The 25,911-nt window shown below is 33.6% G+C and overlaps 1 protein-coding gene across 1 annotated transcript; it reads left to right on the top strand.

Annotated features, from left to right (window-relative positions):
- The first annotated feature begins 180 nt into the window (after positions 1-180).
- Positions 181-25,911, top strand: LOC108904861. Its single transcript, XM_018707557.2, has 10 exons — positions 181-273; positions 463-538; positions 14,709-14,771; positions 14,828-14,914; positions 15,024-15,184; positions 15,296-15,404; positions 17,205-17,351; positions 19,715-20,013; positions 24,451-24,687; positions 25,770-25,911. Exons 1-9 carry the CDS (start codon positions 181-183, stop codon positions 24,658-24,660), a joined length of 1,245 nt encoding a protein of 414 aa, XP_018563073.1. The 3' UTR covers positions 24,661-24,687; positions 25,770-25,911.

The following is a 25,911-nucleotide window of genomic DNA, read 5'->3' as shown; positions in this document are numbered from 1 at the left end:
CCCGAATTGAAAAGGCCTGAATTCCACATTTATTGGGTGTAGTTTACAAATCAATGCACGAAACTTTGAAAAAGATCTATGCATGTCAGATTAGATTAATTTTATAATTACTTGTAATACCTAATTTCATAAAATTTGCCCCTTTAAATTGGATTTTAAATCGCCAGGTTATGAGAAATTATGTTGCCTGCGTCTAAGGGGGAGAGTTTAGGTCGATTCTATTTGGGAAAAAAACAGGTTTTCTTTGTGGAAACTAAAAACGCCTTTGCTACTGTAATTAAACGTAGGAAACTTACCGAAGCTACGGAGGATATTAGAAGACTGAGAAGTGATGGCTGGTGCTTGAGCTGTCAGAGGCGCTCCATATGACACGACTGGGGAAGAGTAGGAGATGTGAGATACGGCAGGGGCAGCAGAGTAGGACAATGCGGGTCCGGGGGCGTATGCGGCTGGGGCTCCTAGAAAACCTGCGTTGGCGACGGCCAAAACAGCGGCGAGGAAGACGATCTGAAAGAAAGAAAATCGCATAGTAAAAAAGGTAAGTAGGTATAAATTAAGTCGAATTAACTCGTGTCTAAGTGCAACCAGTCGAAATTATTGCCGTCGTATATCGAAATATTTTTAATAAAAGAAACGTTGCGGTTACGCAAAGTGACGTCACACGGACTAATCTCACTGCAGCTACCATTTGCTAGGCGCAGTTATTATTACTTGTTTATTTTCAAAGAAAAAATTGGCATTTTAATCGTTAGTAGGTGTTATTTATGTAGCATTAGGAGTATCATTTTTGATGCCTATTAAAACAAAGTGAACAAAAATAATTATCACTTCATTGGATACAAAGTACGACTGGAAAGTATAACTTTATATGTTTATAACATTTTATTTGCATTTAAAGAAAAACGTGGGAAAATGACAGCAATAAATGTTTCTATTTAAAAAATGCTATTCTGCGGTCTGGCAAAGCAAAAAAACGCACCGTAAAATTTACATTTTTAAACATAAGTTGAATGTTTTATCTGGCGCACGCGCTTTGGGATATGTCAATATGTGAAAATGAGAAAATGTAATGTGTTCTATTAAAAAAAAGTATTTTCAAAGTAACTTTTGACTGTTTTTTTTTATTACAGTTTTGTATATATAGTTGCTTTTAATTCATGTATTTAGTTGCTTACTATTAATCTGTGTTGCGTGATAACTCTGCATTCTACTATTGTGCCTTTAGGTAACTATTTTAAATTGGTTAATTTGATAACGAAAGTGAAATAATAAGAAAAAAAATAATATGCTGACATATCACAATTTGGTATTTAAAAAAATAACTCGTGGTACCAGGGACACACTATATTGAAATCAACTATATGAACGTGTATATTAAGTACTAAAAAATATGAATCACTCTCTGTACTTACTTTGCAAGCCATGGTAGTGTTTTTCTGTGCCTTTGGAACTGATCTGAGGTGTGTGATGTTTTGTTGATTTTTATATGCGGCTCGGGTGGAGCCCCGGGGTACGTTGGTACACTTTCGATTTCGTTGATCGGCCGACGCCCCTTTGTTTTGGACCCTCCGCCATTATCTGCTCCAAATCGAGACCGGTACCGCCGACGCTGGGTGGCAAAAAAATTGGCGTAAATTTGTGATTTATGATGCGGCGTTTGATAAGTGTTAGAAATAATTTGAAAGCCCAGGACGACGTTTTGGTGGGCATACCAGATTTTTCGCAATGGCTGTTACAGGCGTTCCAAATTTTTGTAGCAGATATCTAGTAGTTCATAGGATTAGATAAAAATAATTGCCAGATGAAAAGATTAAGGGATCAAAAAAAAAATTCTAAATTTTCGGCGATTTTTCAAATGGTTGTATCTTTGATAAAAATGGTCGTATTGGAGTAAAAAAAAGCAATTTGAAGCTTGAAGTTTCTAATTTTTGGATCTTGCAAAAAAAAAATTCAAGTAACACGTATCGCGCAATCTTAATGAATATCATGAACAAAAAAATTTTCGAAATTTTTTTCGATCTTATTTTTGGTGTACGGACTTGAAAAACATTTTTCCAACTTAGCCACCCTATGGATTAGATAGGTGTTCATTTAGCTTCAATTTCTTTTTTTTTTGGTCTCGATACGACCATTTCTCGCTGAGCTATCGGACTTTGAATAAAAATGGATCATTTTCTCTTTGTTCATCGATATCTCAGAAACCAATGGTTGCACAGAAAATCGACGGTGGGTTTCAGAAACTTGAATGAATTCTCTACAAGGTCCTGGCACGGTTTTTTAGAAAAAAAAAATTTTTTTTTAATGTAAAAGCTGCTAAAGCTCGATCAGTGCCGTTAATTTATACACAGTCGTCCGTACTCAGTGCAGTGCTTTCAGTGAAAAATCAGCACGATGCCTTCTTTTACTGACTATGAATAGGTAATTATTGCGATAACTCTATATGAGGAAGAAGAAGAAAGCAGTATAAAAAATGTGAAAATAGATCCACAAATTATGGACTAAACGAAAAAGTGAGGGAGAATTTAGAAATTTTTATATAAGGAATTAATAGACGATCATACAATACGAATAAAATTACCGTCTACTTTCAGTTCTTTTCCTATGTCATTCCAAATATCAGTTTTAAAACCGGCGTTCGTATATTTTTTATGCGACAAATCATATACTTCGGGAAAATTCCGTACCAACTCGATATGTTTTTCTCGATACGTGAATTGGCACAGCATTGATGTGTGTAAATACGAGGTCTGTGCAGAAAATAACCGAACTTTTCGAATTACACGCTAATGGGGATATTTAGTGATATGCGGTTGACAGTATTGCGTTACACATAACCTCCGTATCCACATGTTCTTGGATTGTTGATATCATCGATTTGACAGTATACTATGGAGGGAATCTAGAGGGAGAGGATAAGGGGCCAAGGTGTAAACTGAGATGAAACTAGTCTTGCCTGGCATGACTTAGGACTTTGGACTCCAATGTCAAAGCGATGCTCACTGTTTTTTTTTTTCGATTTTAATGGAATTGTGCATTTTGAATTCTTGCCTCAACGTGAAACAGTGAACCATGTGTAAAAAATCAGCAAAAGGAGATCAGAGCTGTGGCCAGACAACTCATGGTTCTTACAACATGGCAATGCGCCCGCACTGTCGTACTCAGCTCTGTCAATTCGTCAGTTTGTTGCCAAATTACTGTTCTCACTCACTCTCCTTACTCCCCAAACGTGGCGCAGTGATGAAAGGACGCTGTTTTCAGACTATTGGCGATTCAGACTTCAAAGGCGATTTAAAATGAAGTTATCCGGGACTTCTTCGCGAAATGGAAACACCGCTGGGAAAAGTGTGTGAATAGGAGAGAGGAGTACTTTGAAGGGGACAAGGACCAATAATGTAGAAAATTAATAATAAAGTTGGGGTATTTTTTGAAGAGACCACTTAGACCTTTAGCTTCTTACCATTATTTAAATAACCTGAACCTTCTACGGGGCTTGTAGAAGAGAACTACTAAATATGACAAGCTTTAAGATATACAGGGTGTCCTAGTAATTGTTAGAAATGAAATAGTGAAATAGTTGTTCAATTTTCGAGAAAGAAATTCCCATGAACTTAAATTTTAATGGGCTTTGTTTTCAACTAAGCGTTAGGCCGCTTGTAAACGACGGTTTTTTAGCCGTTTGTGCATCCATGAATGTAGGTATAACATTTTATTAATTTCTTTGAGAATTTTTGTCATTTTCAACGTTTACAAAAGTTATGTCAGCAAATCTTGTCTGGATATTGATTAGTATAACATCGTTTTTGTAATGAATTTTGTTTCATTTTCGTAAATTTGATCTTTCGAAGTAGTTACTTTTGTTCTATCATCTGAATATTAGTGCTGGCAAAAACCGGAAAAAAGTGAAACCGGTTAACCGGGTTCCGTAAAAACCGATTTCAGATAAAACCGGTTAGTCGAATAGTTGCTAAAATCGGTTATTCGAATAACCCGTTACTTGAATCGTCAAAACCGGATATCTGAAAATCGGTGCTTTACAAAGACAGACCCGGAGAAATCGTCTAAAAAAAAAAGGTCTTTACAAAACTCTGGAAGTCAAATTTGTTTACGAAGTAATCGATCTCCAAAAAAAAAAAGGTCAATTGCAATCGGACAAATCGATGTCTAAAAAAAAAGGAAGTAGATCATCGAATAATCGGATATTTGAAGAATCGAATAACCGAATAACCGGTTTTCGGATTTCATAAAAATCCGAATTATCCGAAACCGGTTAACCGACTATCCAAAAAACCGATTTCAGTTGCCAGCACTACTGAATATTTTACTACAGGTTTCTTTATGTTTTTGTGACCATTTGAATTTAAATACTTGCTTTATATCCGACATTATTCTTTTTAATTAAAAAGTCTTAAGAATGGTAATGTGTTATATATCATATATAATACTTCATATACTAAATACTTCATATTCTAAAGTGAATTTAATCAATAGTTCTTCTATCGTTTAACATAGTCCAAATAATTATTTAAATCATCAAACCAAATTGGGGTAAGGAGTTATTTATTTAAATAAAATATATTATTTGCAGTGCGATGGGAATATCCAATTAAATAAAAACTGCAACAGAAAAATAATTAACACAGGCTCACAAATTTTCTGTTGTCACTTAATTTTCTCAATTTTTGTGTAATAGGTATTACAATTATTTTTTTAAACAATTTCTACTTCTAATGTTCCAAAAACTGTAAAGATACTGAACATTTTGATACGTTTCTGAGAGATTTAACAAATTTTTGTTACATTCTTTACTAGTATCTGGACTAGTATAACCACTGTATAAAATGTACAAAAATTGGAGCGAATAAATTAATACTAATCTGTTTAATATTTTAAAAGAGTATTAAACGCAATTTTTCAATTGATCTAATAATTTATATTAGAGAAAACTGTCAGCAGTTACAGAGATCGATAATGATCGATTACAAAAAAAAATCTGTTTACAATAGCAGACCGACATCAATGTAAGTTTATCTATTTAACCCAAATAATTAAAATAATGGATATAAATCGATATTAAACTAGTAGGTATTGAATGCAAATAGGCTCAAGCCGCGCGTTATTCATAAGCGGATATGCCAGAATTTTTATCGGCCCAAATCGAGCGACAAACAATAAAGCGTAAGGACTGTGTTAAGGCGATGACATTTAAAAACTTGTCAGTCTAAACGCAAAAGCAAAACGAAATCCAGATCAAGGGCTTCGAGGTCTCGAATTTTAGTTTTGGATCGGCCCCGAACTGGAAATTTCTCTTTATCGGTATCTGGCGATTAAGTTCTGGGGCATTTCTTTGCGCAACACTGGGCGTAACTCCGTCCAAATTGAATTAACTATCTTGTAGTCGTTTTTTTTAGAACACTTGTGCAAGCCTGTCGTCGTGTTTTGGCGACGATTATTCATATGTTTGTTAATTTTCGCGTTTGAATCTCGTAGCATTGAAATAAATTAATAGGTGAGAGATATTTTACCAGTCACCATTATACATTCGTAAGATGAACTATATAACTGTCTTTATTCAGAGGTTATATCAATTTGAAAAATCTCAAATTATCAGGGAATTTTATAGATCTGAAGATGTTAGGGAATTTTTCATATTTCCGCAGATTTTTTTTAACTCCAGTTGTAGTTGTTCTTTATCTACAAGTTTTACCTGTATATCACGTTTCTGAAAAGTAAATTAATAGTTTTATGATGTCTCTGTACCAGCAAGTGTCGGAAGTTTGTTGGTTGACTATCATTACGAATTAGTTTATTTTATTAATAACATAACTATTAATATTCCCAGTTGCGTACCTATAGTAAGTAAAATAAGCCGTTATAAGTTAGCTTGAGTGTGGCAAAATCTCTCCGTGCTAATAATGGCATGTCACTCTTACGTGTGACATACGACATTTTTTAACGAAACACAAATTTGAAGACATATTTTAAAAGTCAAATCTTGGTTGTCAACGCTCGGAAGACAGAAAATACAGTAGAAGTATTTTTTACCAAGCTTCACAAAAAAAAGTTCTGTTCCAGAGACATGCGTACATAGATCGTGTGTATTTTTTGATGCTGAATTCGAATCCGCAGTCCAAAAACTGATCTACCGCGGAATTTTTTTAGTAAAACGCTAAAATATCCTCTAAATAGGCTACGAGAGGTTAATTGCACGCATAAGATCAAATAACGATTGTTAGTGCAAAACAATGTGAAATACCATAGCCTTGTATTTCAAACAGCCAAATACATAAATGTAGGTTGATAGACAACATCCTAAAAAATGTAACTTATCCTTCAAAGGGTTGGAAACCACCTGATGCAGACCAACTTACCCATTTAAGTCACATATTTTCTATTCAATATTCTTGCCTAAATTTTATTATTGCGGATTTTTGGAGTCGTTGATAGCGAATCTGAAGTCCGAATCTGAACATTCCTGAATAAAACATGGCAGAACCAATATGGTGGATTAAAAATCGGAAGGGCATTCAAAATTTGAAGATTATTGCTAAAACTTGTTACTCGGTGGTTTTCAAAGAAATGCATTATGAATGTTTAAAAAATTCAGTTATTTGAGTAAAAATAAGGAAATGTCTAAAAATGAGAATCAAAGAATTTAACCCTGTGTCCAAAAAATAAGGCGAATTACTTATATAAAACTCGCGGGTATTATGAAACCATTTAATTATTTTTTTGTAGGTTGATAGTACTGATATCCATGCAGAATTTCAAGATTTCATGTCAATATATTTAAATGCTGCAGAGCTACTTGTGTTTTTTGCAAACATACGATCGTGTGTTTATCATTTTCACTATATCTGATTTTGTTAAGCAAAGAATTTGCATTAAATTTTGTTTGCGGCGCAAACGTTGAGGATGTTACAGGAGGCCTTTAGTGATGAGGTTAGTCGCAAAAAAATGGTTACAAGTGGTACAAAGACTTTAGAGAAAGCATTAAGGACGAACAGCATCCCAGACGACCATCAATGTCAACTGATGAGTGATGAAAAACACGTTAATCAAATCTTGTGCTCGAAAACCGTCGATAACAATAAGAGACCTTGTTGATACTGTTGGCATTTCAAAAGGTTCGGTAAATACCATTTTAGAAGATTTGTTGTGCCTTAGACGCGTCAAATATCGTTTGGTTCCAAAAACGCTCAACATTTTGGAAAAACAGCGTCACAATCTGTGAAACAATGATTTCTGAATCATGAAACGTATTATTATTAGAGGACTTGGATCTACGCTTACGACCCGGAAACAGCCGATCAATCGAGTGAATATCGTGCAAAAGGTGAACCAAGACCGAAAAAAACCACGCCAGTCATTCAAAAATCAAGGTCATGTGGACAGTTTTCTTTGATTGTCGTTGTGTAGTGCACTGAATTTCTTCCAATTGGCCAAACTGTTAACAGGAAATATTATTTGAGTGTTATGCGTCGTTTCCGTGATGCTATTCGCCGCAAAAGGCCGAAATTATGGACAGACAACCCTTGGTCTTGCATCATGATAATGCACCGGCTCACACACCATTGATAATTGGAGACCATTTCGTCAAAAATTCAACTCGCATCGTTCCCCAACCAACGTATTCGCCTGATTTAGCACCGAGTGACTTCTGGCTATTCCCTAAACTCAAAACATGTACATGGTTTCGACTCGATCGAGGAAATAAAAGCCGAATCGGCGACCACATCAGAAAAGACTTTTCAGACTATTTCGAGAGTTGGAAAAACGTTGGCATAAGTGTATTGTATCGGGTGGGGATTACTTTGAAGGCGACGAAATTGATTTGGAGGCATAAATAAAGATTTGTTATTTTTTTTAACAAATTCACATTATTTTTTAGACAACATTCGGTTACTATTCCAACCCAATATTTTCAGAAAACCTTTACAGTATCCAATTACAAAAATGCTACCGGTATAACAACCGGACTCTTTGATACATTATGTGGTAAAGTCAGACTACGAGAGCTAATTCTTGGGTTATTTGTAAAATTTTCCCCAAAAGTACATCTTCAATGTTCGTAGTTCACCTTTAAAAGATCCGTGATCTGGAAGTTTCTGATCAACATAAACAAATGTACGCCTACTTGGTAAGACGAATCGGGGAATTACCGATATAAATCTTACAAGCTTTAGAGGCGTTCTCATGGACTTCGCCATAGGCTAACGTTACATTATTATTAACGTATTCGCTGTTTATAAAACCCGACATGATGCACAATCACAAATGCTAATACTTCGTCGTACTTCTTACACTTGACATGGAATCTAATGAAAAACTTTCAGATAGTGAATCAATGGATTAAAGCATTAATTAAATATTTATTTGATCCATAGGCGGCTCGTTAGTGTTATTTTAATGAAAAAAAACTTGTATTAGACAAACGTGAAAGATTTAAAAAAAATTATTTGGCAAAAGTTGTTGCTTTTAATGATTGTGTTAAAATTTTGGCGTCTATTTTTGGGACACCCTGTATACACTAAATCCTAAAGTGTAGGTAACCATCACAAGAAAATACGATTTTTTGCAACATAACTTTTGGTTGAAATATTCATCGTTAAAAATTCATTTAGCTATTATTCAACATAATAGACGGTTTTTCTTCAGGAAAACTAGATGCTGATAGACAATAAATCTCGCCTGACCCCTTTTTTCATTGGACAGTGTATGCGAAACACGTTGTGCGATAAAACAGAGTTTTTTATATTAAATAACGGAAACGTAGATCAAGTTCGAGAACATGAATAATATCATTGTGAATTTGACCTAAACCTGCTGGCCTAGTTACCCGGGTTGTGTACTTTGCACAAGAAGTGAAGATGATTTCAAACACTCGGCAGAGCCGCTCGTCGCGCTCGATTTCTTAAATGAAATTTTTCGCCGGATTTCCGTCCAGTAATTGCCTGTTATGCAAAATTGGTGCGACCGATTGAAGGGTGCCTGCAGGGGAAAATGAAGAAAGTGAAAATTTTCCGGTTGTTCTTGCAGTTCTCGTTGTACGGTCAGTACGTTATGACTCTTCCCACGAGCGCTAAGACGAAGAATTTCGATATATGGAGTGACGGGAGCAGTGGCGATAGTGACAGTAATAATTCTATTGGTTATAGTAGTTTGGATAGGAATAGCGATAACAATGGTACAAGGTTTGCCAGAGGTTAGTGGTAATTTTTGACGTAGTGAAGATGACAGTACGAAGGTGTCGCGGAATTTTTAGTAAAATTATGAAAAAAATACTTTGCATAAGTTTTTTAAGGTATCTTTGTTTTAAGTGATACTACAGATTCGTCGATTATACAGGGTGTTGCAAAATGTTATTCAGAGAATTCTAGAGCAGATTCTACATCCAAAAATACGAAAAAAATCCTATAAACGCATGTCCGCAAATGCCTCGGTTTCGAAGTAGAGTGCATCAAAAAAATAAAAAATTATGTATTTTATTTATAATTTCTAAATTTTTCATTGTCAATCGTTTAAATTTGGGATAGTTTTTCCATAGTGACAGCGCATGTTATTTTTCAGTAACAGTCACCAACTATTTTTTTAGTAGGTAATATTTTCATAGACATATTAGCATGATTTTTAAAAATCTTCAAAAGCTTGAAAGGCGCTCGCTAAATGACAAATGTGCAAGGGGTCCTTTTTGCTCTAAACCAAATGAGGTTCCTAAAAATAAAGTAAAAACCAATGGCTTAGATTTTCTGGTCAAAAATCAATAAGCACTCCCCCACATCAACGCCCTGATGTGTCTGAAATGCAATCCATTATATCAAATCTCTATACAGGGTGTATCAAAAAGACCTCCCATAAATTCAGGGAGTGATAGTACGAGTAGTATGAATGATATGTCTATCCCTCTTGTTTTCGAGATACAGAGCGACAAAATAAAATTTTTTAAATAGAATAGACATAGTTCACAAGACAAAAAATTCTTATTTTTTGTCGTACTATCACCCCCTGAATTTACGGGAGGTCTCTCAGAAACACCCTGTATAAACGAAGCATTTGCGGACCTACGTTTATAGGAATTTTTTTGGATGATGAATCTGCTTTAGAATTCTCTGAACAACATTTTGCAACACCCTGTACAGGATGTCCGGAAATTCATGCAACAAAATTTAGTCATAGATTCTTAAGACAAATTTAGGGGACCTGTATTTTTTTTTTTGCCAACTGGCCCCCTTTTTCGGAGTTACAGCCCCCTGAAGTCTGCTCCTTAGAATAATTTTTTTCTCAGAACCCTGTTGTACCAGAATCACTAAATTTGGTACACAGGGGTTTTATGACATGTGGAATATGATGGTGCCATGTTTTTTGGCGAGGAACAATATTTCGTGGGCCCCCTTGTCTTTGGAGCCAAAAAAATTTGGTAGCATATATTTCTTAAAAATTATCAGTCCACTAGAAAGTCATTAAATTTAGAAACCTTTTGTCTCTTTATACTTTTTTCGGAAAACGCAATGTTTTCGAGAAAAATGTCAAAATGTGATCGAATCCATATCGTGATTCGCCATTTTCCTCAAAAACATTGCATTTTACGAAACAAATATCAAGAGATAAAAAAGTTTCTAAANTTTTCTCGAAAACATTGCGTTTTACGAAAAAAGTATAAAGAGACAAAAAGTTTCTAAATTTAATGGCTTTCTAGTGGACTGATAATTTTTAAGAAATTTAAATATGCGACCAAATTTTTTTGGCTCCAAAAACAAGGGATCCCACGAAAAATTGTCTTCAGGGGGTTCCCCGCCAAAAAACGTAGCACCATCAGTTTCCACATGTCATAAAACCCCTGTGTGGCAAATTTAGTGATATTCATACAACAGGGTTCTGAGATATAAAAAAAATATTATTCTTAGGGACGGACTTCAGGGGGCTGTAACTCCGAAAGAGGGGGCCACTTGGCAAAAATAAAAAATACGGGTCCCCTAAATTTGTCTTAAGAACCTGTGACCAAATTTTGTTGCATGAATTTCGGAACACCCTGTATATACAGGGTAACCCATTATTAATTTTTTTTTTAAATTAAGTTTTTACCACAAAATTTGAAAAACCTATTGATACGTGTTTCTAAAGGTCAAAATAAGCCTCTGTATAAATATGCCCCCCACTCAAAGTTGCACTCTATATACCTGATATATCTACTGAAAATGTTGCATTATGACCATGTATAAACAACGATCAAATACGTGCCTACGAAACTATTGGTCAACGAAACGGATCGAGTCTCCTCCAAAGACGCGCATACAGAACTGCACCTTACGACCTATAATAGCTTCAATTTTATACGTATCATTCGCTGTTTATTTTTGTTGTTGGTTGTAAGTTGTTTCAAATTAATTTAATATATCTAGCACTGATTCAAATCATTTTGTTGAAGAAAAAAATAGTAAATACATTAAGTATGTTGTAATTTTTTGAATTTTTAATAATACCTATTTTAACTTTCTTAAATGCGTCTCTGTGCACTTTTATGTGTGCACTAGTGACTATAGCACAGATAGGTAATCTGTGGCTATAGTCTATTACACCAAAACTAGATCAGTGTCAGAAGTCATCAACACAGAAATTCACGACACTGTGGTTTTAAAAAAGCAGTAACAACAAGGGCGTCGCCAGCCAATGGGCTAGGGAGGGGGGTCAAGATAAACGAGAGGATGGGAGAAATATAAATTATAGGTAGAAATAGCTGGTAGGCACAGTGAATTAATTTGTTTTAGAAATATTTTTAATAAAACCTTTTTAATACAAGAAAAACATAAAAAGTGTACATAACTAAAAAATACAACGAAAATTAGGTGAAACATAATTTTCTCGGATTTTTTGAAAATTTATCGACTATTTTATTAATTACATATATAGCTTTAGCTGCACTGTTATACACTTTTATTCTGATTCCGATAGAAAAAAAATATATATTTTTTAATTTAAAATTTCATTTTTAAAATATGGAAATGTATTACATTTTAACATAAAATTTTATAATTTTAAATTCTTTTGTCAACAAGTATTTATACTAATTTATTACAATGGTTTTTAAAAAATAAGGTAGTGTATTAATTTTCAAAATTAAAGTTTAAATAAATAAAATATTTTATTAAAAATTTCCCCAATCTAATATTTTATTAGCTTAAGAAAATTTTTGTGCTTTTTTCGAATTTCTAAGGGGGGGAGCAGCTGCCTCCGCCTGCCCCCCTTGGCGACGCCCTTGAGTTACAAACACAAATATGAGTTACACAAATGAATTACAAATTTTTTTATTTATCTTCTATTATGGATATTTTATAAAACCACAAAAATATACACCATACAAAAAAGATTTTTTTAAACCATTCGAAATTTTTCTTTGTTTGTTGCTTCTTCTGCATTGACATAAAAAAAATGTGCTCATTAAGAAATATGTCGTAAAGTCATAAATAAAAGTAAACTGTTTGTACAAACTTATTTTCCATTAGTTTCATACAGTTGACTTAAAACTATAAGTAACAACTGGTAACACTGATAAGCATACACATGGAACCAAGTTCAAAAACTGCCTAGGGGTGGCGTAGAAAGGATTTGTACCTATTTAGTTGATTTATAGTCCAGTCATTATAGACATGAAACAGCCTGTTTCGGGAAAAAATACTATTAGAAGTTTCTCTGCGGAATATTGTTCGAAAAAGTGTTATAAACAAAATATCAAAAAATCAACTCGAGGCTAATTGGGAAACTTTGTTTAAACAATGGTCAAAATTATGGAAAAGTTGTTTTTTGACTCGCGTAAAAAAACTATTTATTCATAGCGAAAAAAAGTTTATACAAAAAACGTAGGTATTAAATAAGCTTATAAAATGAATCCGATTAAATTCTGNAAAAAAATCGTTGTTGTAAGTTGATTAGAAGCTGAGATAATTTTTTTTATTTATTTAATCGCAGTGACCTTAATTATTAATATTAAGAGCCGAAATTTGGAGAGAGTATACATTAAGAGCTATATTTTCATGTCCTACATTAACATTAAGGTGAATTCAACTATTTAATTTCGAAAAAGAAGATAGCGGCGATGCGTTCTATTGCGTGGGGAGAGCGAGGCGGAGCTTGCGCGCTACGCGCCTGGTTGCGCGCAGGAAAATGATCGAGCGGCTTCAAATCGATGGAGCTGGAAAAATTAGCCATATCTCCGTTAATAATGAACCTATCGAGATGATTCTTTTTTTAATTTATGGTAGCGCGAAAATTCATGAGCATTCAAGCTATTGTATTAACATTATTTCAACCCGAGATTTACTTTTTTATTTAGCCTCGCTCTTCCCACTCGTTTGCTAGACCGAGTAATAGAACGCATCGCCGCTATCTTCTTTTTTACAATTAAATAGTTGAATTCACCTTAATGTTAATGTAGGACATGAAAATGTAGCTCTTAATGTATACTCTCTCCAAATTTCGGCTCTTAATAGTTAAGGACACTGCGATCAAATAAAAAAAAATGTCTCAGCTTCTAATCAACTTAGAGCAACGTTTTTTTTTTAAATTCGAAGAAAAATAGTACTAACTAAACTATAGACGTTACTATTTCATTTTATAATAATTACCTATCTTAACAAATTAATAAATATTAACATTTTTTTAGTCATTTTTAAACAAATTAAATTTGAACAATTAAATTCTCAGTAAATAATTATGTCAATATAACTATTTAGGTACAAAAACAACTAATGATCAAAACTCTACAACGCCTTTGAGCTTGGGAAAAATCAATTGAAAATAGCATTTTCTTAGATAACAAATTCCGCCAACACCAAACTAATGAAGCTTTCGGGTTGAAATTTTTATCACTTATTAAGGGTGCAAAAAGCCTCAAAAATCCTGAATTACAAGTGTCTGCGATGAAAAGTGCATTAATTTATTAGCAATTGAAAAAAACGGCCATTTTCGACCATTTTTGAGCGCTTGCGCATAAACAAATTATCGGAATTTAATCGGACTTGTCTTAATTTATAGATTTATTTAATACCTACCTTTTTTGTATAAACCTTTTTTCTCTATGAATAACAAACAGTATTTCCATAACTTTGATCATTGTTTTAACAAAGTTTCCCAACTAGTCTCGAGTTGATTTTTTGATATTTTGTTTATAACACGTTTCTGAAAAATATTCCGCAAAAAAACTTCTAATAGTATTTTTTTCCCGAAAAAAGGTATAATGACTGGCCTATTAGAAGAAATTGCAGATTAATATTTTTAGAAACATGTACTATTAGGAACCCATAAAAATCTGGCCCCCACTGAAAATTATACACTGTATAGATGCATTTTTTATTATCTCTGTACTATCTGAAGATAAATATTTTCTTCGATTTCCATTTTTCATCACCATTCCTCGCATACCACATATATGAATAACCAAAACTCTCATTGGGTTGGGTTCACAGGTCTCAATAGAAAAGACCGATTTTGCAGTAAACTCATTTATTTATTATCCCATCAGGAATGGTTTACTTGTAAATTAGTTGTCAGGATTAAATTATTACAAGTAGTACAGTCTCTACCCAGCCATTAAAGTTGTTGGATGAATAATCCTCTGTCAATAAAATTTCATAATGAATGGTGTCGACGCTGATAGTCATTCGCTTAAATTTATCAATATACCTTACCTCCAACCTAATAATTTTTCTTATTTATAGTGTTAAACTTTTTCCCTGTACCTGTAGAGGAAGAATGCAATGCAAATGATGGACGAAGAAAAGGTAAAACTCTGCGACAACCTATTATAGTTATTTATATACTCACCAATTTGTTTTAGGAATATGTATGAATACATATGAATGCAAGATTCAAGGAGGAAAATCATATGGTTTTTGTGCTCTTGGATTTGGAGTATGTTGTGTATGTAAGTACAATCCTCTAACACTTTTTTTTTCGTTAATATTTTTTATATAGAAAAATGTACTCTATCTGTAAATACGTGCATTTATTAGTAACATATTTTACATTTTCAGTTACAGCGACGTGTGACCAAGAAGCCTTCAACAACATCACCTACTTCGTCAATCCAGATTTTCCAGATTTGACCAGCGGCATGTCATCCTGTGCCCTTACGGTTAAGAAAATTGACCCCGAAATTGCTCAGTTGAGGTTGGATTTCATCCATTTCAATTTGGTAAGAATCAAACGGCGATAAAATAAATCTAATAATTGTGAATTCGATTCTAGCATTGCAATACATTTTTTCTGAAGGTGTTCGTTACTGTCGTTTATTTTTTTTTTACAGGGTCAACCAAACCGTAGAACAGGAGTCTGTGAAGAAGATGTTTTTTTGATGTCCTCTGGAAGCAATGGTAGAGAATTGACAATTTGTGGCTTGAATAGCGGGCAACATGGTAAGTTTGAATTGTCAGTGTTGCGAGAAACAACTACTCTGAGAGCTACATGCCCCTACCGACATTGAATTATACTCGCAACACCTAGTGCAACAGTTAGGATCGTTTGTCAGTTTAACCCACCAGGCACAACCGACAAACGACTCAGTTGTTCTTCGTCGTATCGTTACGACAAGGAAATACATTGTACGCGGGAGCGCAAATGGCTCCATCTGTCGTGCGGACTCCCAACTGTGCCATTCAAATGGCTACAGTAGAAAGCGACCTACTAACTGCAGGTACTTTGTTGCACGACTGCCACCCACAGAGGGCGTAACACAATGTTTGAATTGTCAGTGTTGCGAGAAACAACTACTCTGAGAGTTATACTCGCAACACCTAGTGCAACAGCTAGGATCGTTTGTCATATTACAAGTCACTAGTCTATTTGTTGACCATATAAATATTTTTATGTTTATGTAACATTTTAGATTTTATGTATGTAATTGAAAAATGTTTCTAAAAATCCTATCAAATGCAAAAGATATCTAACCTCAATCCTTATAGACAAGGTTCTTAACTTATGATGTTGTGGGAAACAACTACTCTACAACTAGCATTGTATTATACCAGCAATATCTAGTAAACAATTATCTAAAATAAATATTAAAAATGATTGATGATCGATGATGATCTAATAGGCCCCATACACGATCAAACAATTTGCGCAAACTTTTGTTGTACAGCATAATGTTGTACAATTTGGTGATTATATACACAATACCAGTTTGTGCAAATTTATTGAAAATAGGCAATTTTTTACATTTTTAAGCAGTTTGTTCGCGCTTGACTGGTATCGTTAATTTTGTTCTTAAAAATGTCTACAGAAGCCTGCACTTTTTAAATTTCGATTTTTATAAAGTTCACTTTTAACTTTCCATAGTTCGGGTAAATCGCGATACATCTGTATAAATTCTCGCCAAAATTCTTTATTTCCAACTGTAGATAAAGCCATTTTATTTATTTTTTAAAACCGCTCGAACAACTAGTTGTATGACACTATTTGTTTATTACCTTGTATAACACCTTCAAACATCCACATACAGGTTCAAACCTGTTTGAGTAAGTGACGCATTGCACAAATAATTTCAAACAAGCTCGAATTTACTCAAACTGTTGTGCAGCAGCTCCAATCAGGACATACATGATCAAAATGTTTGAACAACGCCCTCCGTTGTGCAAATTGTTTGATCGTGTTTGGGACCTATAAGTATTATTAATACAAAAACACATACCTGACATACTAAAATTGTAAATAATGTAATCTTTCAAAGAAACATCTTGTACTCTTGCTACATGACAGCACATAACATATAAAAACAGCCACGAAAGAAAGATCTTATTATTTCTACATTTTCCTTAGGATTGCTTTTTCAAGTGGCCTCCTTGCAAAATAAATATGAGTATATTAATTGGCCATTAATTAATTAGTAATGATGCTACTTGAAAAAGCAATCCTAGGTAAAATGTAGAAATAGTAAGATCTTTCTATCGCCGCTGTTTTTACATGTTATATGTTTACATGTAGCAATAGTACAAAATGTTTCTTTGTATTATTTAACAATTTCAGTATGTCAGGTATGCGTTTTTTGTATCACATATCATTTTTAATTTTTATTTTAGAAAAAATTAACTACTGTTTGTTTACTAGACATAATTCAATTATAGTTGGAGCATGTGTACCTCATGGAGTAGTAATAAATAAAATAAAGTAAAAATACTGGAGCTATAAAATACATAAACAGTAAGTGATTCTTTCAGTGTATTTCGACGTGGAAAATATTAACGAGTCCATCAAAATTAGCATGAAATTAAGCAGGAGGGCGGTGACCCGTCTTTGGGAAGTTAGGGTGACGCAAGTACTATTCTCCCAGCGGGCTCCAGCAGGATGCTTGCAGTACCATGAAGGTATGGAGAAATATTAATTTTTATACAGGGTGTAACTTTGAGTGGGTGTCATATAAACGGAGGCTTCCTTTGACCTTTAGAAACACGTATCAATAGTTTATTTGCTCAAATTCCGTCGTAATAACTTTTTTTTTTAATTATAATTTAATAACGATGAAAAACATTCAAATTCACAGTATTCAAATGCAGAGCAACAACTGACCCCCTCCGCTTTGTCACCGTTGATCCGCACTAACTCCCTCCACATGCACTGTAGATTGCCAACAATCTTGTTATAAATACATGAGTATTACAGCAGCGGCGTACACAAGAATTAATGTGCATTTTAAAAAACTAACTATAACTCAACTATTTATTTGATTAAAAAAAAAAAATCAGATTCGTATTCAGGGGAACATGCACATACTATTATCCCTAAAAAACTGACCCCTACTTAAAGTTACACCCTGTATATGAAATCCAATGATATCTATATAGATCTGCACAAAGAGTGATCCAAAATTTCGCCCGTTTCGTCGACCTCGGGCATTCGATTCAAAAGTGGTCTAAATAATAGCTGGTGGTGATACTTTAGAGTAGGCAAAATTTTAAGTTGGGCATAGTTTTAGTTTTGGAGATATGACAAGTCAAACCTGTTGGCTTGTTCACGTCAAGATGAATCCAACATTCTCGGCACACTCGTTTATTTTGTTCAAGATTCTCAAATATGCAAAGTGTACCATTTCCTATGTAAAATCGTTCGTTCTTTATGAATCTACCATTAGATTTTACCAAACACTTTGTTTTAATGAGGTATTGCCGATTTTACAAAAACAATTGGGATTTTTGCTGCAAATATTCAATTAATCAGTATTTTTATACTGGAAACTTCCAAATCTCGATAGATACTCTAATTCTTATATTCGAAGGACTTTGAACTAGGATAATTTGGATGTAAGATTAGGTTTGGTTATATTACTAAAATGTATTTCAATAATTGTAAGCCTCTTCACCACGTCATGATACTAATCCGGGAAGAGGTTTGTGTTTTTTTCTGGTTTTGTTATTTTTATTATTTTTTAATTTTTTTCTTGTTTTTTTTTCCAGTTTATTTTTAATTTTATATTTTTTAGTTTTTTATTTTTTTTTAAATTCACAAATAAATTAATTTTTGAAGCGAATCTTAATATCACTGCTTGTATTTGTTGAGCATTTTAAGGTAACGCAACAGGTCACTGAGAATGTCGGATTTGCCTTGGCATGGATGAATCAAATAACGAGTTTAACTTGCCATATCCTAAAAATTGAATGTATGCTCAAGTTGAAATATCGCCTATGTTAAACTATCACTATAAGCTATCATTTAGACCACTTTTGAATTGAATTCTTGAGGTCAACGAAACGGGTAAAAAATAGGGTTCTTTTGGGTCAATATTTCTTTATTGGGCAAATATTTAATTAAATTCATCGGGAAATGTTTCATCAAAAAACTGTACTGAATCAAAAATTACATCACATGAGATTGACGAAACTCCCGACATGATTAAAAAAAATTCCATTTGTTTTTCAATTTTTCATCTTTGTATTTTGACTAAAAAAACTAAAATTATGCCGCAAATAAATAACTTCTGATAGGTATTGATTTCGTTTACACATGTACCTCAAATTTTACTTTTTTTTGTCTAAAATAATTTTTTAAAACATAACATAATACTTTTGTGCAACTATTTCCAAAAAAATGTTATTGTTAACATATTTTTGTCTTCTAGCTATAACAAAATGTCTTTCTCCTCAGTTTTTGCAACTAGTACTATTATAGTTTATTTTAGCCAAAACACTATTGAATTACACCCACAATTCCTTTAAACAGCTAAAATTATTCATCAACAGTCTATTTACCGACATGTTTTGAGTGTGGGTATGAGTAGACATCGTGTATTGACATTTGATATATGACATACACTTTTTAGGTTAAATCTCACTCACATTCAAAAAAGCAGATCTTGACAAATGGTTGACATCAAGCTTTATCTATAACAGCAACCATATCATAATTACTCTTCATAATTTCTGTTGATTTTCCGAGCTTGATGGACTCGATAAGCAGTGGCATGTTTGCATAAAAAATAAATGTAGTATTTTGTCACTGGTTATTGTTCTACAAGGAAAGTTAATGTGTGCTGTACGAGCAGTGCCGTTAAGAACTTATATAAATTTTGATTTGATTTTTAAAAAATTCTGTTCCAGTTACTAGTTTATGTGTGTTTTTTTATAAAACTAATTTTGGTAAAAACGCTTTTTCCATCGATTAATTTAAAAACTTGCCCACTGCTAACACCTCATTAACGATTACTTAAAATTCTGATATTTGAAAAATATATTAGGTACTACAGGCATCATACAAACGATGAACTTCGCCGACAACGGCAGACACCTAGCTGATCAAGACTATAACATCTGTATGAGACAAGAGGAAGGCATGTGCAGTATAGCCTACGAGCCGTGCCACGAGAACGCTTTCAGGATTAGTCCTAACACAGAGGAAGGAACTGGAGGCGCCGGTGCTGGTGATGACATGATAGTGGACCCAGGATCTGGGGACGGGGACCCCAGTGAGAGCAGGAATATGGAGATATGCAATGACAAGATTGTCCTGCCTTGCGATTCGGACGATTTAATACTGGTAAGTAACACAGATTAGGTACTTAGATACTAAAATAAATTTTCTGGCATTTTCTGATGACATAGTGTACATACTTCTGGTGATTCTTGTATTGCTCAAGAAGTTGAGAAGATTTAGTTGGAATGTCTCAGGCTCTATTTTTATTTATTTGCTCTTAAAATATCAGATGAGCATAAAAAAGAATTAAAGAATAAGCGGCAGTATACGAAAAATGATGAAGTGTTACAAAATTCATTATAAAAACGTATAAAATAAATACAGGTACAAAAGGCAATAAAAAATATTAACAATAACAGTACAAACCCTAAAATACAAAAACATACATTTTTAAAAAAGATTGAAGCACATTGCGATGTTGAACGTTTTACATTTCTCGTTATCCTTTTTTTATATTTTTTATTACTGATAATTATTTTTCTAAAAATTCTTTTTTTTTTTTGAATATTTTCTTTCAATATCCAATTAAAGTTTTCTGCAATTGAACTGTTTTTTTTTGACATAATTAAGTGTGCCATGGATGTATCGATGCACAAAAAATGCATGATACCTTGAATTATAATACTCTCATAAATAACGAGCGTTCAAATAAAAACGTGGTCGAAGTTGGCTCTGACACATTGGACGTAGGGAGTAGCTTATAGCGACCAACTTAACCTCATTTCTCAACGAGCTGTATAGCAGCTGTCAGTTTCAATAACGTTAATGACTATATAACTTTATTTTAAAGAATAATCGTGATAACAATAACAAACAATTAAAGGAGCTGCGGAAAGTGTCCCCCTCCTTGTTATAACAATAAATTAAAGCAGCTGCTGAAAGTGTCCCCCTCCTTGTTCCAAGCACTTTTCACACCTGTTCCTCAAAGAATTAAAGACATTTTCTAAGATGCTCGGGGTATTGTTAATTTCACGAATCTTGTCTATAAGTCGAGCCTGCAGATGGTTTAAATCAGGAATAGGCAGTTCAAAAATAGTGTTTTTAAGGTAAGGCCACAAAAAGAAATCACACGGCGTAATATCACATGACCTCGGTGGAAATTCATGTTCAGCATTGAGACTTATTAGTCGATTTTGGAAAACTTCCCTCAACATATTCATCGTCTCGCCTGCCGTATGTGCCCTTGCGCCATCTTGTTGAAAGTAAAAGTTTGTAATTTCGTTTTCTTCCAGCTGGTTAACAAAAGGAGCGATAATTTCTTCTCTATACCTTTGCGCAGTAAGAGTACCATTAAAAAAAATAGGTCCATAAATCCTCCTTCGATTGAGAGCACACCAAACTCCAATTTTTTGAGCGTGTAGAGGGCCCTCGACAAAAAAGTTATCTGGTTTTTCAGAAGACCACATTCTCATATTCTGTGAGTTTACGTAACCACTTAAATGAAACCAGGCTTCATCAGAAAAAAAGGTGATATTATGAAGTTCACCGTAGTTGTTTAAAAACCATTCACAAAATACAGCCCGTCGCGGAAAATCAACTTCATGAAGTTCTTGCTGACAAGTTAAACGATAGGAGAACAAACGCAAATCTTTTTTTAACACTGTGTGGCAGGTACCGACTGATACTCCCACCATTTGTGATAAAACACGTACAGAAGTTCTTGGCGCATTTTCCATTATTTGTTGGACATTTTCTTTTAATTCTTCAGTCCGCTTTTTAGGTCGGCCGCTTCCTTCTTTTCTTGTTACACTGCCCGTTTCACGAAAAACATTAACACAACGCTGAACTGCACTTTGAAAAATTTTGTACTCAACAACGCCGGGAAATTGATTTTGAAATTCTATGAAACATTCCTCAATAGAATACTTCCATATTCCATCAATCTTGCGTCCATTTCTAAAGTAGGACTCTATGATAAACACTTTTTGTTCTTGAGAAAACACCATTTTAAACGCTTTTTAAAACGAAAATATTCAAATTGATAGCGGCGATATAGCGCTTTGACAGATGACGTTTAAGTTCATTTGCTATACGCTACGCCCTACGTCCAAATTTTCAGAACCAACTTGACCACGTTTTTATTTGAACGCTCCTTATTTACGAGCCACATGATCGCTGAACTTAGGTAACCCAACATTGGACGGTTGATAGCGTCAACAAAAAATCTCAAAATCATTACTATTGGTAATGATCTTTACGCCTACACTCAAAATAATGCGATCCCTAATAGGTTGAATAGAATCTCGTGAAAATTACGCCAATCACAGCCAGTGAAATAATATGTTGTGTTTTATTGTAATCTTGATCTTATTGTTTTAATATGTAATTTTTAATTCTACCAAAAGGGTCTAGCACGATAAGATAAGGTCAGCAGCCCCAGAAAAGTATTTTGAAAATGACTTGTGTGGTAACATCGGCGATATAAATCTACCATTGACACAAATTCAGCCTAGCATCTCGCTGCGTTCTGGTGATAATTGATCAAATACACAAATAGACGCTAGAGCGGGAATTTTTTAAAATTGTTTTTTTCGAAAACTATTGTAGCTGCCCTAATGAAACAAAAACTGTTCGTTAGACAAAACATTAGTCTTCATTATATATTTTTTATAGAATTTTTCTGTCTTATTTACTATTAAAAAAAAATTTTTTTTTTTTTTCAAGATTTTATTCTTAGTTCACGCAGAGGTACAATCACAGAAAAAATATATAATGTAGCTTACTATGTCTAGTATTACTACCAAAAAGTGCATAAATATAAAATGGGTGCAACATTATCACAAAAAATTAAAACTTCTTATGACCATCTTAGGTACTAATGACTTTCCATTTGTGACACCATTATCATCTGTTTGTTACTCAAAAACATATTACATAGTAGTTTAAAATATAAGGAAGACTAAGTTTGACAAACAAATGAAAATTGCTTGTGGAACTACAACATTTTTATAGAACAACACGAAACTTGGTCCCGTGTGTGCATCGTGTTTTGTTTACTTATCATTTTTATGCCACCAGTTATCGTGTGCGGATTATTTCAGATTACATATTAAACATTTTTTTATAGTTAAACTGTTTTATTTGAACTCGCCTCAGGGTTTCGGTTTGATTTACCAATTTTATTTTATTTTTATTTATTTTGTTTTGTTTATTTTATTTTGTTTTGTTTGTTTTTATCTTATTTTGTTTTATTTTATTTTGTCTGTTTTTATTTTATTTTGTGTCACTTTATTTTTTTTAGAAGACATTTTTTTGATAGTTGTTGCAGTGGAACGCCCTCTGCTTCTTTTTTCGTCAGCGAAATCCCTCTGGACGGCTACTGTGTAGTGGTTGATTTTGGGTTTTGTTAAAATAAAACACAGAATTTGTGTTGCTTATAACGTGTGAACTGGGGTCTCGCCGACGAAGAAAGAAGCATAGGCCGTTTCATTGCAACAATAACGATCAAAAAATTGTTTTCTGAAAAAAATTAAGTAACAAAATAAAATAAAAACAAACAAAATAAAATAAAACAAAATAAGATAAAAACAAACAAAACAAAATAAAATAAAATAAAAAATAACCAAAACAAAATAAAACAAATAAAATAAAGCAAATTAAAATAGGTAAATCAAACCGAAACCCTGAAGCGAGTGCAAATAAAACGGTTCAACTATAAAAAAAATTTTTAATAATCCGAAACAGTCCGCACACAACAATTGAAGTCGAGCTACTATAATAGTGGTGCGGGCATAAAAATTATAGGTAAACAAAACACAATGCATACACGCGACTAGCTGGAAAGCAACAAGTTTCGTCTTGTTTTCTAAAAACGGTGTAGTTCCACAAACAATTTTCATTTGTTTATGTCAAAATCAAAGTCTTCTTTATATTTTTAACTACTATGTAACATATTTTTGAGTAACAAACAGATGATAATGGTGCCACAAATGGGATGTCATTAGTACCTAATATGGTCATAAGAAGTTTAAATTTTTTTTTATAGTGTTGCACCCATTTTATATTTATGCACTTTTTGGTAGTAATACTAAGCTACATTATATATTTTTTCTGTTATTGTACCTCTGCGTGAACTATGAATAAAATCTTAAAAAAAATATTTTTATTTTTTTTTTTAAAAAATTATTTTGAAAAATACCCGCTCTAGCGTCTATTTGATCAATTATCACCAGAACGCAGCGAGATGCGAGGCTGAATTTGTGTCAATGGTAGATTCATATCTCGCCGATGTTACCACGCAAGTCATTTTCAAAATATCTTTCTGGGGCCGCTGACCTTATCTTATCCTAGACCCTTTAATTGCCAACGCGAAGGAAATAAAATGACTGTTCCAAACAAAATTACTGGTCATGTGACTTGTAATAATTTATGTAGGCTCTGTATAAACTCATACAACAGTTGAATTACACCCTCAATTATCTGTAACAACCTCTCATTTTTGTAGTTTTTTGAAACCATAAATTTAATAAAATAGCAATTCCTAAAAAACTATTATTTCAGCCTGGAGACGAGGGACCGATTCCAGGATTCTGTGATATAACGCACTGTGGACCCACGTTGTGCCCTTCTGGTGAAATGCCCTGCAGGATAGAGAGCAGTGCCATTCCGTTTGTTGTCGGTGTACACTTTGGACCCAGTGCCAGGGAGGTGTCGCCCGACGATAATTTAGGGATGTGTCTCACGTACGAACAGTTGTCTTGTAATGTTTGATGTAACAAACCTTCGAAAAAGAAGTGGGTGAGTATAATCTACTCCAGTTGAATTAGAGTTTGAACGTGGAAAAATTATTAGTAGACATTTTATCGCACTTTATGATGGGGAAGAATGATAATATCAAAAAACTAACTCGAAAGAAGTGACGCAAAGTTGGTAAAAGTTGAAATTAAAGTGCTCTTTACAACTAATAAAGTGGGATGTGCAAAACAGTGTTATAAACAAATTGTCTCAGGATCAGACAAAAGCCGCTCGGGAATTCACTCTTTTCGTATTAAATAGAATTTATTTTTACGGTAATTTAAAAAAAGAGGTCACTGTTCCCAAGATAGCTTTTTTTATAACGTTAATTGGACATATCGGACCGGGATTTTAGAGACAATTAATGAAAGGGTTAAACTTTTATTTTGAGAAAGTTGTAATGTAATAAACGCGCTAGCAGCTGTAAAAGTTAACGTTAATGAACGGCCTACACGCGGAAGGAGCGCCGGGCCCGCGCATGCGCGTGAGCGCCGCTCTCGCCGGAGATTTTTGACTTGAACGTTTCAAATTCAGTGAATTTTTGTTCATGAGTAAGTTCAGTAGCCCAAGATTAATTATTCTAATAATAATTAATTAATAGGGCAAAAATGACCTCCATGACAGCCGTTAGGGTAGTCAACTTACTAAGATGAAATTATAAATCAAATTCCTTCGTATTATTATGTTGTAAAGATCTCCGCTTACGGTTTCCTATTTGCTCCTCCGATTTCTTGTAATGTCAGCCAATCATCAGTTTTTGAGTTACCCTTTACATATTGTTATATAGGGTGGTCCATTCTGATTTAGATTTGGGATACAAGCTGAATAGTGATGGAAAAAAATAACACCCAACTTGATTGTAGACATTCAAAAGATTTTTGGAATTTGATCAGTTGTGTCGGTTCTTTTAATGTCATATTCCTGGGAAAATTCCACTCACGTATGTTATTGTTCATGAAACACCCTGTATATTTTTTGTATTACGTGTCCAACATAGAGTTTATTAGAAATTTGTTTCATTACGTATCACAATTAAAAATACCCTGTATATTAATTAATGTAATAATTCTCATTTCTATTTACAGAATGCACTAGAGTTTCCAAAACAAAGTAAAGTTGACACGAAGTCAATAATGCAACGGATTGAAGAAAAAAACAAAAAGATCACGAAATGGAGAAGCGTGGGCAAACTTAATCTAGTCATAAGGCAACGATTATATTATTTAT

Source organism: Anoplophora glabripennis, unplaced genomic scaffold, assembly GCF_000390285.2.
Source record: "Anoplophora glabripennis isolate ALB-LARVAE unplaced genomic scaffold, Agla_2.0 scaffold167, whole genome shotgun sequence".
In the NCBI taxonomy this organism is placed as follows: Eukaryota; Metazoa; Arthropoda; class Insecta; order Coleoptera; family Cerambycidae; genus Anoplophora; species Anoplophora glabripennis.
Note: the sequence above shows the minus strand (reverse complement) of the source record. Positions and strands in the feature narration are given on the sequence as shown.